Source organism: Triticum urartu, chromosome 2A (assembly GCF_056163025.1).
Source record: "Triticum urartu cultivar PI428250 chromosome 2A, HENAU_Tu73, whole genome shotgun sequence".
Taxonomy (NCBI): Eukaryota; Viridiplantae; Streptophyta; class Magnoliopsida; order Poales; family Poaceae; genus Triticum; species Triticum urartu.
In genome coordinates, this window is record NC_141874.1 from 638704465 (window position 1) to 638719136 (window position 14672).

At 42.1% G+C, this 14672-nt stretch overlaps 1 protein-coding gene across 3 annotated transcripts; it reads right to left on the reverse strand.

Moving 5' to 3' along the window:
• Positions 1 to 9884: 9884 nt before the first annotated feature.
• LOC125539345 (uncharacterized) lies at positions 9885 to 14025 on the reverse strand. Of its 3 annotated transcripts, XM_087544673.1 has the most exons (5): positions 13640 to 14025; positions 12935 to 13520; positions 12565 to 12684; positions 11882 to 11971; positions 9885 to 11523 (listed from the first exon to the last, which is right to left on the reverse strand). In XM_087544673.1, the coding sequence occupies exons 1-2, from the start codon at positions 13919 to 13921 to the stop codon at positions 13374 to 13376; spliced, it is 429 nt and encodes a 142-aa protein (XP_087400799.1). In that variant the 5' UTR covers positions 13922 to 14025; the 3' UTR covers positions 9885 to 11523; positions 11882 to 11971; positions 12565 to 12684; positions 12935 to 13373. The 3 variants fall into 3 exon arrangements, with proteins under 3 accessions (XP_087400799.1, XP_048558741.1, XP_087400798.1); XM_048702784.2 differs by having other exon boundaries at positions 9885 to 11971; XM_087544672.1 differs by having other exon boundaries at positions 9885 to 11971; positions 12565 to 12704.
• Positions 14026 to 14672: the final 647 nt, after the last annotated feature.

The window sequence follows — 14672 nt, forward strand, 5'->3', positions numbered from 1 at the left end:
TTATGTGATGTGCATTACCGAGAGGGCCCAGAGATACCTCTCCGACAATCGGAGTGACAAATCCTAATCTCGAAATACGCCAACCCAACATCTACCTTTGGAGACACCTGTAATGCTCCTTTATAATCACCCAGTTACGTTGTGACGTTTGGTAGCACCCAAAGTGTTCCTCCGGCAAACGGGAGTTGCATAATCTCATAGTCATAGGAACATGTATAAGTCATGAAGGAAGCAATAGCAACATACTAAACGATCGTGTGCTAAGCTAATGGAATGGGTCATGTCAATCAGATCATTCAACTAATGATGTGACCTCGTTAATCAAATAACAACTCATTGTTCATGGTTAGGAAACATAACCATCTTTGATTAACGAGCTAGTCAAGTAGAGGCATACTAGTGACACTTTGTTTGTCTATGTATTCACACATGTATTATGTTTCCGGTTAATACAATTCTAGCATGAATAATAAACATTTATCATGAAATAAGGAAATAAATAATAACTTTATTATTGCCTCTAGGGCATATTTCCTTCAGTCTCCCACTTGCGCTAGAGTCAATAATCTAGATCACATCACCATGTGATTAACATCAATAGTTCACATCATCATGTGATTAACACCCAAGGAGTACTAAGGTGTGATCATGTTTTGCTTGTGAGAGAATCTTAGTCAACGGGTCTGCCACATTCAGATCCGCATGTATTTTGTAAATTTCTATGTCAACAATGCTCTGCATGGAGCTACTCTAGCTAATTGCTCCCACTTTCAATATGTATCTAGACCGAGACTTAGAGTCATCTAGATTAGTGTCAAAACTTGCATCGGCGTAACCCTTTACGACGAACCTTTTTTTTCACTTCCATAATCGAGAAACATATCCTTATTCCACTAAGGATAATTTTGACCGCTGTCCAGTGATCTAGTCCTAGATCACTATCGTACTCCCTTGCCAAACTCAGTGGTAGGGCATACAATAGATCTGGTATACAGCATGGCATACTTTATAGAACCTATGACTGAGGCATAGGGAATGACTTTCATTCTCTTTCTATCTTCTGCCGTGGTCGGGCTTTGAGTCTTACTCAACTTCACACCTTGTAACACAGGCAAGAAACCTTTTCTTTGATTGTTCCATTTTGAACTACTTCAAAACCTTGTCAAGGTATGTACTCATTGAAAAAACTTATCAAGTGTCTTGATCTATCTCTATAGATCTTGATACTCAATATGTAAGCAGCTTCACCGAGGTCTTTCTTTGAAAAACTCCTTTCAAACACTCCTTTATGCTTTGCAGAATAATTCTACATTATTTCCGATCAACAATATGTCATTCACATATACTTATCAGAAATGTTGTAGTGCTCCCACTCACTTTCTTGTAAATACAGGCTTCACCGCAAGTCTGTATAAAACTATATGCTTTGATCAACTTATCAAAGCGTATATTCCAACTCCGAGATTCTTGCACCAGTCCATAGATGGATCGCTGGAGCTTGCATATTTAGTTAACACCTTTAGGATCGACAAAACCTTCTAGTTGCATCGTATACAACTCTTCTTTAGTAAATCCATTAAGGAATGCAGTTTTGTTTATCCATTTGCCAGATTTCATAAAATGCGGCAATTGCTAACATGATTCGGACAGACTTAAGCATAGATACGAGTGAGAAAATCTCATCGTAGTCAACACCTTGAACTTGTCGAAAAACCTTTTGCGACAATTCTAGCTTTGTAGATAGTAACACTACTATCAGCGTCCGTCTTCCTCTTGAAGATCCATTTATTTTCTATGGCTTGCCGATCATCGGGCAAGTCAACCAAAGTCCATACTTTGTTCTCATGCATGGATCATATCTCAGATTTCATGGCTTCAAGCCACTTTGCGGAATCTGGGCTCACCATCGCTTCTTCATAGTTCGTAGGTTCATCATGATCTAGTAACATGACTTCCAGAACAGGATTACCGTACCACTCTGGTGCGGATCTTACTCTGGTTGATCTACGAGGTTCAGTAGTATCTTGATCTGAAGTTTCATGATCATTATCATTAGCTTCCTCACTAACTGGTGTAGGTGTCACTGAAACAGTTTTCTGTGATGTACTACTTTCCAGTAAGGGAGCAGGTACAGTTACCTCGTCAAGTTCTACTTTCCTCCCACTCACTTCTTTCGAGAGAAACTCCTTCTCTAGAAAGTTTCCGAATTTAGCAACAAAAGTATTGCCTTCGGATCTGTGATAGAAGGTGTATCCAATAGTTTCCTTTGGATATCCTATGAAGACACATTTCTCCGATTTGGGTTCGAGCTTATCAGGTTGAAGCTTTTTCACATAAGCATCGCAGCCCCAAACTTTAAGAAACGACAACTTTGGTTTCTTGCCAAACCACAGTTCACATGGTGTCGTCTCAACGGATTTAGATGGTGCCCTATTTAACGTGAATGCAGCTGTCTCTAATGCATAAACCCAAAACGATAGTGGTAGATCGGTAAGAGACATCATAGATCGCACCATATCTAATAAAGTACGGTTATGACGTTCGGACACACCATTACATTGTGGTGTTCCAGGTGGCATGAGTAGTGAAACTATTTCACATTGTTTTTTTTAACTGAAGGCCAAACTCGTAACTCAAATACTCTTCTCTACGATCAGATCGTAGAAACTTTGTTTTCTTGTTACGATGATTTTTCACTTCACTCTGAAATTCTTTGAACTTTTCAAATGTTTCAGACTTATGTTTCATCAAGTAGATATACTCATATCTGCTCAAATCATCTATGAAGATCAGAAAATAATGATACCTGTCGCGAGCCTCAATATTCATCGGACCACATACATCAGTATGTATGATTTCCAACAAATCTGTTGCTTGCTTCATTGTTCTGGAGAACGGCGTTTTAGTCATCTTGCCCAAAAGGCATGGTTCGCAAGCATCAAGTGATTCATAATCAAGTGATTCCAAAATCCCATCAGTATGGAGTTTCTTCATGCGCTTTACACCAATATGACCTAAACGGCAGTGCTACAAACAAGTTGCACTTATCATTATTAACTTTGCATCTTTTGGTTTCAATATTATGATTATGTGTATCACTACGATCGAGATCCAACGAACTATTTTCATTGGGTGTGTAACCATACAAGGTTCTATTCATGTAAACAGAACAACAATTTATTCTCTTACTTAAATGAATAACCGTATTACAATAAACATGATCAAATCATATTCATGCTCAACGCAAACACCAAATAACACTTATTCAGGTTCAACACTAATCCCGAAAGTATAGGGAGTGTGCGACGATGATCATATCAATCTTGGAACCACTTCCAACACACATCGTCACTTCACCCTTAACTAGTCTCTGTTTATTCTGCAACTCCCGTTTCGAGTTACTAATCTTAGCAACTGAACTAGTATCAAATACTGAGGGTTTGCTATAAACACTAGTAAAGTACACATCAATAACATGTATATCAAATATACTTATGTTCACTTTGCCATCCTTCTTATCCGCCAATCACTTGGGGTAGATCCGCTTCCAGTGACCAGTCTCTTTGCAGTAGAAACACTTAGTCTCAGGCTTAGGATCAGACTTGGGCTTCTTCACTTGATCAGCAACTTGCTTGCTGTTCTTCTTGAAGTTCCCCTTCTTCCCTCTGCCCTTTTCTTGAAACTAGTGGTCTTGTCTACCATCAACACTTGATGTTTTTCTCGATTTCTACCTTCGTCAATTTCCGCATTACGAAGAGCTTGGGAATCGTTTCTGTTATCCCTTGCATCTCATAGTTCATCACGAAGTTCTACTAACTTGGTGATGGTGACTAGAGAATTCTGTCAATCACTATCTTATCTGGAAGATTAACTCCCACTTGATTCAAGCGATTGTAGTACCCAGACAATCTGAGCACATGCTCACTAGTTGAGCGATTCTCCTCCATCTTTTAGCTATAGAACTTGTTGGAGACTTCATATCTCTCAACTTGGGTATTTGCTTGAAATATTAGCTTCAACTCCTGGAACATCTCATATGGTCCATGACGTTCAAAACGTCTTTGAAGTCCCGATTCTAAGCCGTTAAGCATGGTGCACTTAAACTATCAAGTAGTCATCATATTGAGCTAGCCAAACGTTCATAACGTCTGCATCTGCTCCTGCAATAGGTCCGTCACCTAGCGGTGCATCAAGGACATAATTCTTCTGTGCAGCAATGAGGATAAACCTCATATCACGGATCCAATCCGCATCTTTGCTACTAACATCTTTCAACACAATTTTCTCTAGGAACATATCAAAATAAACACATGAAAGCAACAATGCAAGCTATACAACATAGATATGCTAATACTACCAGGACTAAGTTCATGATAAATTAAAGTTCAATTAATCATATTACTTAAGAACTCCCACTTAGATAGACATCCCTCTAATCTTCTAAGTGATCACGTGATCCAAATCAACTAAACCATGTCCGATCATCACGTGAGATGGAGTAGTTTCATCGATGAACATCATTATGTTGATCATATCTACTATATGATTCACGCTCGACCTTTCGGTCTCCGTGTTCCAAGGCCATATCTGTATATGCTTGGCTCGTCAAGTATAACCTGAGTATTCCGCGTGTGCAACTGTTTTGCACCCGTTGTATTTGAACGTAGAGCCTATCACACCCGATCATCACGTGGTGTCTCAGCACGAAGAACTTTCGCAACGGTGCATAATCAGGGAGAACACTTCTTGATAATTAGTGAGAGATCATCTTAAAATGCTACCGTCAAACTAAGCAAAATAAGATGTATAAAAGATAAACATCATATGCAATCAAAATATGTGACATGATATGGCCATCATCATCTTGCTTCTTTGATCTCCATCTCCAAAGTACTGTCATGATCTATATCGTCACCGGCATGACACCATGATCTCCATCATCTTGATCTATATCAATGTGTCGTCACATGGTCGTCTCGCCAACTATTGCTCTTGCAACTATTGCTATCGCATAGTGATAAAGTAAAGCAATTATTTGGCGCTTGCATCTTATGCAATAAAGATTGCCGATAACTTTAACAAAACATGATCATCTCATACAACAACTTATATCTCATCACGTTTTGACCATATCACATCACAACATGCCCTGCAAAAACAAGTTAGACGTCCTCTACTTTGTTGTTGCAAGTTTTACGTGGCTGCTACGGGCTTTAAGCAAGAACTAATCTCACCTACGCATCAAAACCACAACGATAGTTTGTCAAATAGACTCCGTTTTAACCTTCGCAAGGACCAGGCGTAGCCACACTCGGTTCAACTAAAGTTGGAGAGACAGTCGCCCGCAAGCCATCTATGTGCAAAGCACGTCGAGGGAACCGGTCTCGCGTAAGCGTACGCGTAAGGTTGGTCCGGGTCGTCTCGTCCAACAATACCGCCGAACCAAAGTATGACATGCTGGTAGGCAGTATGACTTGTATCGTCCACAACTCACTTGTGTTCTACTCGTGCATATAACATCAACATAAATAACCTAGGCTCGGATGCCACTGTTGGGTTTCGTAGTAATTTCAAAAAATTTCCTACGCTCACGCAAGATCATGTGATGCATAGCAACGAGGGGGAGAGTGTTGTCTACGTACCCAACGCAGACCGACTGCGGAAGCGATGACACGACGTAGAGGAAGTAGTCGTACGTCTTCACGATCCAACCGATCAAGCACCGAAACTACGGCACCTCCGAGTTCGAGCACACGTTCAGCTCGATGACGATCCCCGGACTCCGATCCAGCAAAGTGTCAGGGAAGAGTTCCGTCAGCACGACGGCGTGGTGACGATCTTGATGTACTACAGCAGCAGGGCTTCGCCTAAACTCCGCTACAGTATTATCGAGGTATATGGTGGCAGGGGGCACCGCACACGGCTAAGGAATAGATCACGTGGATCAACTTGTGTGTTCTAGGGTGCCTCTACCTCAGTATATAAAGGAGCCAAGGGGGGAGAGGGGCGCCGGCCAGGGAGAGAGGCGCAGGAGGAGTCCTACTCCTTCCGGGAGTAGGACTCCCCCCCAATCCTATTCCAACTAGGATTCCCCAAAGGGGGGAAAGAGAGAGAGGGGGGCCGGCCACCTTCTCCTAGTCCTAATAGGACTAGGGGAGGGGGAAGTGGCGCAGCCACCTTGGGCTGCCCCTTTCTCCTTTCCACTAAGGCCCATGAAGGCCCATATGGCTCCCGGGGGGTTCCGGTAACCTCCCGGTAACCCGGTAAAATCCCGATTTCACCCGGAACACTTCCGATGTCCAAACATAGGCTTCCAATATATCAATCTTTACGTCTCGACCATTTCGAGACTCCTCGTCATGTCCGTGATCACATCCGGGACTCCGAACAACCTTCGGTACATCAAAATGCATAAACTCATAATGTAACTGTCATCGTAACCTTAAGCGTGCGGACCCTACGGGTTCGAGAACAATGTAGACATGACCGAGACACGTCTCCGGTCAATAACCAATAGCGGGACCTGGATGCCCATATTGGCTCCTACATATTCTACGAAGATCTTTATCGGTCAGACCGCATAACAACATACGTTGTTCCCTTTGTCATCGGTATGTTACTTGCCCGAGATTCGATCGTCGGTATCCAATACCTAGTTCAATCTCGTTACCGGCAAGTCTCTTTACTCGTTCCGTAATACATCATCTCGCAACTAACTCATTAGTTGCAATGCTTGCAAGGCTTATGTGATGTGCATTACCGAGAGGGCCCAGAGATACCTCTCCGACAATCGGAGTGACAAATCCTAATCTCGAAATACGCCAACCCAACATCTACCTTTGGAGACACCTGTAATGCTCCTTTATAATCACCCAGTTACGTTGTGACGTTTGGTAGCACCCAAAGTGTTCCTCCGGCAAACGGGAGTTGCATAATCTCATAGTCATAGGAACATGTATAAGTCATGAAGGAAGCAATAGCAACATACTAAACGATCGTGTGCTAAGCTAATGGAATGGGTCATGTCAATCAGATCATTCAACTAATGATGTGACCTCGTTAATCAAATAACAACTCATTGTTCATGGTTAGGAAACATAACCATCTTTGATTAACGAGCTAGTCAAGTAGAGGCATACTAGTGACACTTTGTTTGTCTATGTATTCACACATGTATTATGTTTCCGGTTAATACAATTCTAGCATGAATAATAAATATTTATCATGAAATAAGGAAATAAATAATAACTTTATTATTGCCTCTAGGGCATATTTCCTTCACTAAGTTACTACTACTGTTGTTACTATTTCACTTGCTACAAAATCACTGCTATCACTATTACCGCTACTATTGTTGCTTCCACTATTATCAAAAATATCATATTACTTTGCTACTGATCACTTTGCTGCAGATAATTAATCTCCATGTGTGGTTGAATTGACAACTCAGTTGCTAATACTTGCAAATATTCTTTGGCTCCCCTTATGTCGAATCTATAAATTTGGGTTGAATACTCTACCCTCGAAAACTGTTGTGATCCCCTATACTTGTGGGTTATCACCCAATAAGGCCTAGGTGCCTCCCCGCAGACCATGCTAGCTCTTGGGTCATGGTGGACCCACTTGTGGATTTCCGGACCCCTCTGGAACCTTTTGGAAGCTTCCCGGTACAATACCGAAAAAACTGCACCTTTTTCCGGAACCCAAAATGTGACTTCCCATATATAAATCTTTACCTCTCGACCATTCCGAGACTCCTTGTAACGTTTGGGATCTCATCTGGGACTCCGAACAACATTTGGTGACCACTCATCAAATATCCCAATACTACTCTAGCATCAACGAATGTTAAGCGTGCGACCCTGCAGGTTCAGAAATTATGTAGTCATGACCGAGACACCTCTCCGGTCAATAACCAATAGCGGGACCTAGATGCCCATATTTATTTCTATATATTCCACAAAGATCTTTTATCGGTTGAACCTTTATGACAACATATGTAATTCCCATTGTCTGCCGGTATGTTACTTGCCCGAGATTCGATCGTCGGTATCTCTATGCCTAGTTCAATTTTGTTACCGGCAAGTCTCTTTACTCGTTCCGTAATACATCATCTTGCAACTAAATCCTTAGTCACTTTGCTTGCAAGCTTCTTGTGATGTGTATTACCGCGAGGGCCTAGAGATACCTCTCCGTCATACAGAGTTACAAATCCCAATCTCGATTCACGCCAACTCAACAGACACCTTCGGAGATACCTGTAGAGCATATTTATGATCACCCAGTTACATTGTGATGTTTGATAGCACACAAGGTATTCATCCAGTATATCCGGGAGTTGCATGATCTCATGGTCAAAGAAATATGTATTTGACATTAAGAAAGCAATAGCAATAAACTGAACGATCAAATGTTATGCTAACGGATGGGTCCTGTCCATCACATCATTCTCCTAATGATGTGATCCCGTTATCAAGTGACAACACATGTCTATGGTTAGGAAACCTCAATCATCTTTTGATCAACGAGCTAATCTAGTAGAGGCTCACTAGGGACACGGTGTTGCCTATGTATCCACACATGTATCTGAGTTCCCGATCGATACAATTCTAACATGGATAGTAGACGTTTATCATGAACAGGGAAATATGTTAATAACCAATTTTATTATTGCCTCTAGGCCATATTTCCAACAAGGACCACATTAAAGTAATTGATATTTCAAATTCCATTCGGTTTTTCGTTAGCGTTGTGATTCTAATTTGGTTCTTATTACTATATGTAAATTCCAGTGGTATCCCGAGAACACAGAGTTGCTGAACAAGGAGATCTAAAAATTTGGGTGGATAAAGATATTGTGTGGCCTGGGGAGGATTATCCATGGGTGGTGTAGCTCTAAAAGAAGTGAATACAGATATCATGTTTGGCTGGCTCTTGGTTGTTCCCTCCTTTCGACTCTTCGTCCACAGGGTTTCTTGCTTCCTCAACCGCCGCCCCATCTTGTCCGTCCTGATGATCTTCTTCATGTTCGGTTATCTCATGTTCGTACTTCCCTCCTTTTGGCTATTCATCGAAAGGGTATCCTACTTCCTCTTTTGCCGCCCTTTCGACATTGGCATCATCCTCGTCCTCACCGTGCCTTGCCCATCGTGTATAACTAGGCATGCAATCATGTTTGAGCAAGTGCATCCTCACACGATCAGTAAAAGGGTCAATCAAAACCTCATTCTTGCACTTCTTAAAAGGACATAATATCTTCCTTTTACCCTTTCAATTCATATCTTCCAATGCCACCTTGAAGAACCGATTTATAGTTTGATCCATATGCATGAATCGTTCGATCGATCTAGTTGCCTACAAGAGAGTATATAGGAAAAAGTTATATATAGCTAACGAGGTCACAAAACATTTCAACATTACCTTTTTTTAAAATCTAACATATATTGAGTGTCAGAAATTTGATGAAATCGAAATTTGGGCATTACCAAGATCATAGACAAATATGATTGAGATAGCCGTCGATAGATTGTGGCAGAGGCCGGCCACAAGTATAAGTATGTAGGGATTTGTGCAGCGATCAGGGAGAGATTTTTTGGAGGGAGGAGTGGTAGCTATAGGTGAGGGATAAGTCTCTATATATAATCCGATCAGAATTAACCATGCTATTACTTGTTTGTCTTGCTGGTGGCCAGGCACAACACTGCCATGTAGGACCCAAAGTGGTCCCGTGGAATATACAATTGATGTGACGAGAAGTATCATGCCACCAGTAGGCATAATAGTGATTGTGTGGGTTGTTTTGCCACGTCGACATTATATTGCGCTTGGCCAGACTAATGTGTCCCACATACTCATGGCGTGCTATTTGTTAGTCACGCCACCAGTAATGGAATAGTGATGGCATATGAAATATGCCCACGCCATTGGTATTTCAGAAAAATAGTTGCAATATGGATTGAAAGTGGCGCGCCACCAATTAAAGTTTTTTATCGAATACGCACAAGTGTGCGTACTATATACTAGCACAAATGTCCGTGTGTTGCATCGGGTGAAAAAAAAACCACACTTTCCTAACCCAATTGCTCAAGACCCCCTCTCATTCCATGACACACCGCCAGGCATGATGACATGAACAAACTCTTTGAAATCCTCCATCCTGCCATAAAAATATGTATTGCAGAAAAATATAAACGTATTTCAGAAGTGTACTAAAGATGTGTGGAATTTAAATCATAGAGATATCTACCTGGTTGTGAGTATCTTTTCATGCCTTTGTTGGAGTTGCTTAGTGATGCCCAAAACATATCGCATTATACCGTAAATAGTAAAGTCCATTTTAGTACAATGTTTTTTGCTTCACTACGGAGGTAACACGAATTTTCATGAAGCAATGTTGGCTAGGTTTAGGGACTGTGTAGCATAGCACTATTCGTGCCCAACAATCAAGCACCTATTTTTAACCGGTACTATCTTTTTCATTATAATTCTCAAAAATTTATTGTACATGAACAATAAATAAATAATTTCTTTATTATGACTTAGGCATAGTATTTTCTAACATAATTTTTCCCGGTGATTATAAACAATAAATAAATAAATCTGATATAATTTTCTCTCGAGTTATGGGCAGGGTAAAACTTCGTTCATGGGATTATAGCTAGGGCAGAGGATGAAATTTTTTTGAGGGGGAGACTTTTGATTGATTTCTAGCTGGTTTACTTCTTTAATATCAATCCCAGAAATCTCTCCCTTTCCTTCTTTATTATCAATTCCCGGAATCCCTCCTTTCCTTCTTTGTTCTCTCCATTCTTCCTTATTAGGACACTTTCTTCTTATTACGGGACGTCTGGCTTCCCACTTTTTTCCCGGAATCCCTCTTTCCTTGTTATTACGGGACAGCTTCCCACCTTTTTTTTGCTTTCAATCCCAAATATCGCAATTGCATTTTGTTTCCAAGGTTCCCAAACGTAGACATGTGCACATTGTTAGAAAATGGAGGAGCTAAATAACAACTGTAAGTTGAGCTAGGACAAGCTATACACTACATGATGGAATCATGTGGCTTAATCATGTTCTGAGGAAAGAGGATCATCATATTGAAGAACAAAGTTACTTAATTAATCACTATTTCAGAGGAAAATGATCTGAAGGTCAAATGACAACAATGTCATCGCTCAAATGAACAAGGTCATCCCATTACAGGCGGTGTCAGGTGAGTTTAGAGGTTGAACACATGGTGGAGTTAACTTTACGTGGAGATGTTTGCTGCAAGGAGCTAAGGCTACATTTATAACTGGAACTATATAGGAACATTGTCAAATTAAATTCATCGACAAAAAAGCATGGCTGCATCGAATTATGCTTTTGCACCAGATATCCTCCTACAATAAATTGAAGCAAACTATAAAGAACTCACTTTAATCATTAGTGGTACAAAAAGTTCAGCAAGAGATTCTTTATTAGTGCTCCCAAACCCCTTGAATAGCACATCATTTCTCTGAACACCTGCAAAGTCTGCACCATCTACAAAAGGGTATAAAATATCTTACTATTAGTTTAATTAGTAATCAGATGATAATAATATGACACAACAGCAGATTTAGTTTACAATCTTATCTTATGGAAGTATTAGTAAGAGAATAACAGAGTTAACACTGGAGTTGGGACTGTGAACTATCTGCCACTGCAAGCTGACCACAACACACCCATTACCATCGTGCACTAAGGAGGAGGGCCTGGACTGGATGAATTCTTTTTTTTGTCATACTGACAACAGAAGAACAATGACAACAATATCTATAGGATGGTACGTACTTGTCCATTGGCACATTTAACTGGATCACGAAGATGTGATAACTTGTTACTTGGCCTAGGCACTTACCTGGCCGTGGGGAGTGTAGCGACGTAGCTGGCATCGATCGGGCAGGGCAAGGCAGCGCAATCCTGGTGGGGGCAGTGCAGGGCGTCCATGCTATGCAGAAAAGATAACATCATAATCAACTTGCTCTTGTCCATCCAAAAACTCAGGTTTTGTGTAATCTATGTTTTCAGATAACCTTAATAAGTTGTTCTAAGTAACACGCTTCCTAAAATATCAAACTCATAATCTAAGGTGATGGCAAAGCATTATAGTCAGGGTACAAATCCTTGGATGCCATCATAATTTATTGTCAGTTATCATAATAGACTGATAGTTACAGAGGATGCACACATGCAGACTACAATAATCCTTTGGTTCTTGTACAAATTGCGTGGTATATCAGACATACTAAACAATAGGCCTGTCAAATTGAAAATTAAGCCAGAGGTTGCCAAATACAACCGGGCTTGTCAAATAAATATGTGAAATCAACTCGTAAGCTCATGATATTTTTCAATCAAATACAAACAGCAGAATTATTTTAGCTAGGCTAACAGATGAACAAGCTAGATAACAGAGAATAAGCTGATAGGCCATGCATTACAAATTTGATCAAAATTCCACAAATTTCATAGGTAGTATATACAGCCGGTGGGAATAAATACTAATCAAAGTTGTACATCGGAATCACAACTGGAACCTACCTGTGTTTCAGTTCTGAAAATTGTAGCCTATGTATCATAAAACTGTTTTATTCTGCACAGGGGACCAAACCGTGTACCCCCATCCACCCCTTGTTCAAAGATTTTCTGCTCGTTTAAGTCCTGGATAGCAAGAAAGAAGACTATTGGAGATGGTTGAGCTGATCTCATACTTGAAGCATGAATGCCAACTATCATGGCATCGTTTTATACATTAGAACATCTGGAAGAAAACACGAACGATTGTCCTATTCATAAATTTTCATAAATGCAGGATAAATAAAATCAAGTTTGCAGTAACCTTTTCAAAATGCAGTTTTTGATGTTCCATGTTATTTTCCAGGGTAGAAATCACCCGAGATGAACGACATACCAGATCAAAGAGGAGTGTTGCTGGCAAGTTCCTTTGACCTGCTCGATCTAGATCATCGGCTCAATCCTGCTGATAATCCATGATGTGCTCTTGGGAAAGAGAAAACAAGAAGAGGGCCGCTGCACCTTGCCAAGTGGGAGGCTAGATGATCCACTAAGCCATCTGCTTTTTTCCTTCTCAACATCAAACTTGGGCTTCCATGTCTTGTCCAGGATAGAGGTGGCTACCTTCTAATCATCGGCAAAAAGAATATTGCCATAAACGATGCCATCATGCATTGTCCAAATCTCAATTCCAATAGCAGCAATTGGATCAAAGTCAGGCTTGTCAAGCTCAAAGTACTCAGGGTTGGGGATATCTTGGGGCTTCCAGATTCCCTTGTAGCTGGGTTTGTCAATCAGGGGTGCATGCCACTTGCCTTTGTAGGAAGGATTCTGCTTCATCCGCCTCTTCCATTCACCACAACCAGGTGCCTCTTCACACTTGGGGAGTTGGGGTTGTCAATCTTCGGTGCTTCCCATTCGCCATCCTCCTCCTCATCCCATGACATAGGCAACCTCGGTGGCCTATAGCTCCACCTCGGCCACTGAGCGGAGGCAGAGGGAAGGACGAACACGTCAAGGAGCAGCAAGAAATCAAAATCAAAGCGGGCCAAATTGGCGGAGGGAGGCGGGCGGGCGCAGATCTCGCGGCTCGGCGGCTCACCTTGTCTTGTGCGCTGGCCTTGGCCTCGTCGTCCGTCGCCGCCGCCTCGTCGTCCTCGGGGAAGGCAAGCGTGGTGTCCGGGCTGGCGATGCCCTCGCTACTATCGTCATCGGCCGCGGGCTTCTCGTTCGGTGGCGCCGCCGGGGCCTTCCTCGGCCGGCGCCGGCCCCACAAGGGGATCTCCGCCCGCGCCTCCTGCTGCTGGCAGCGGCAGCGGTTGCTGGCCCGCACGATGGACAGCAGGTCCACAAGAGCTCGCCGAACTCCTCCTCCCGTGCGCATCCTCTCCCAGCCGCCGCGGCCGCCATGGATCTCGGCGAGCGAACGAGGACTTGGGTGGGCTTCTGCGGACGATGGGAGAGCAGGGGAGGAGGCGGAGGTTTGGTTGTTTTAACGAAACGTTTTTCAGATTAGCCACTTTAAAAAAGGAGTGCGGGTTTAATATCAGAAACTACGGGGTCTCTTTTGTAAAAAGTGCGCGACGGTGAACCGGAGGCTCAATCTGTGCTTTATTATTAGGGAGAGATTAAATAAGGAGGTGGGGTTAAAGAGCCCTTTTAGGTTGGTGTTTACATGCCATATAAACCCAACTCCACTGATCCACATACCATTGTAATGCTATGTTCTCACACTTGCCCATTCTGTTGTGGCCCCACGAAAGGCACCTACATCACCCTTAAGTAAACCCGCCCATTTCCATGTATTACCCTCACTCTCAATTATATGCATTACATGATTCCATGACGGCATTGCCTCATCGAGACAATTGCGTTTGGTGCTTCCAAAGCTCCCACATAACCAGAAGGGTGATCACTCTTATATCCTTTCTCTCTCGTCCGGTTCCTCCCCTGTCGGTGCACCACCCCCTCAATCTCGTTCCATTGGATGGGGCCCAATCAGGTTTGTGTAGAGCCAAGCAAACTTTAGTTCAGTGGAGCGAAGATGTAGTCCATCAAGATGTGATCTGTGGTTTCATCCTCTTGGTCATAGAATCGGCATGCATCTTGGTGATCGAGACCTCTACGTGCAAGGC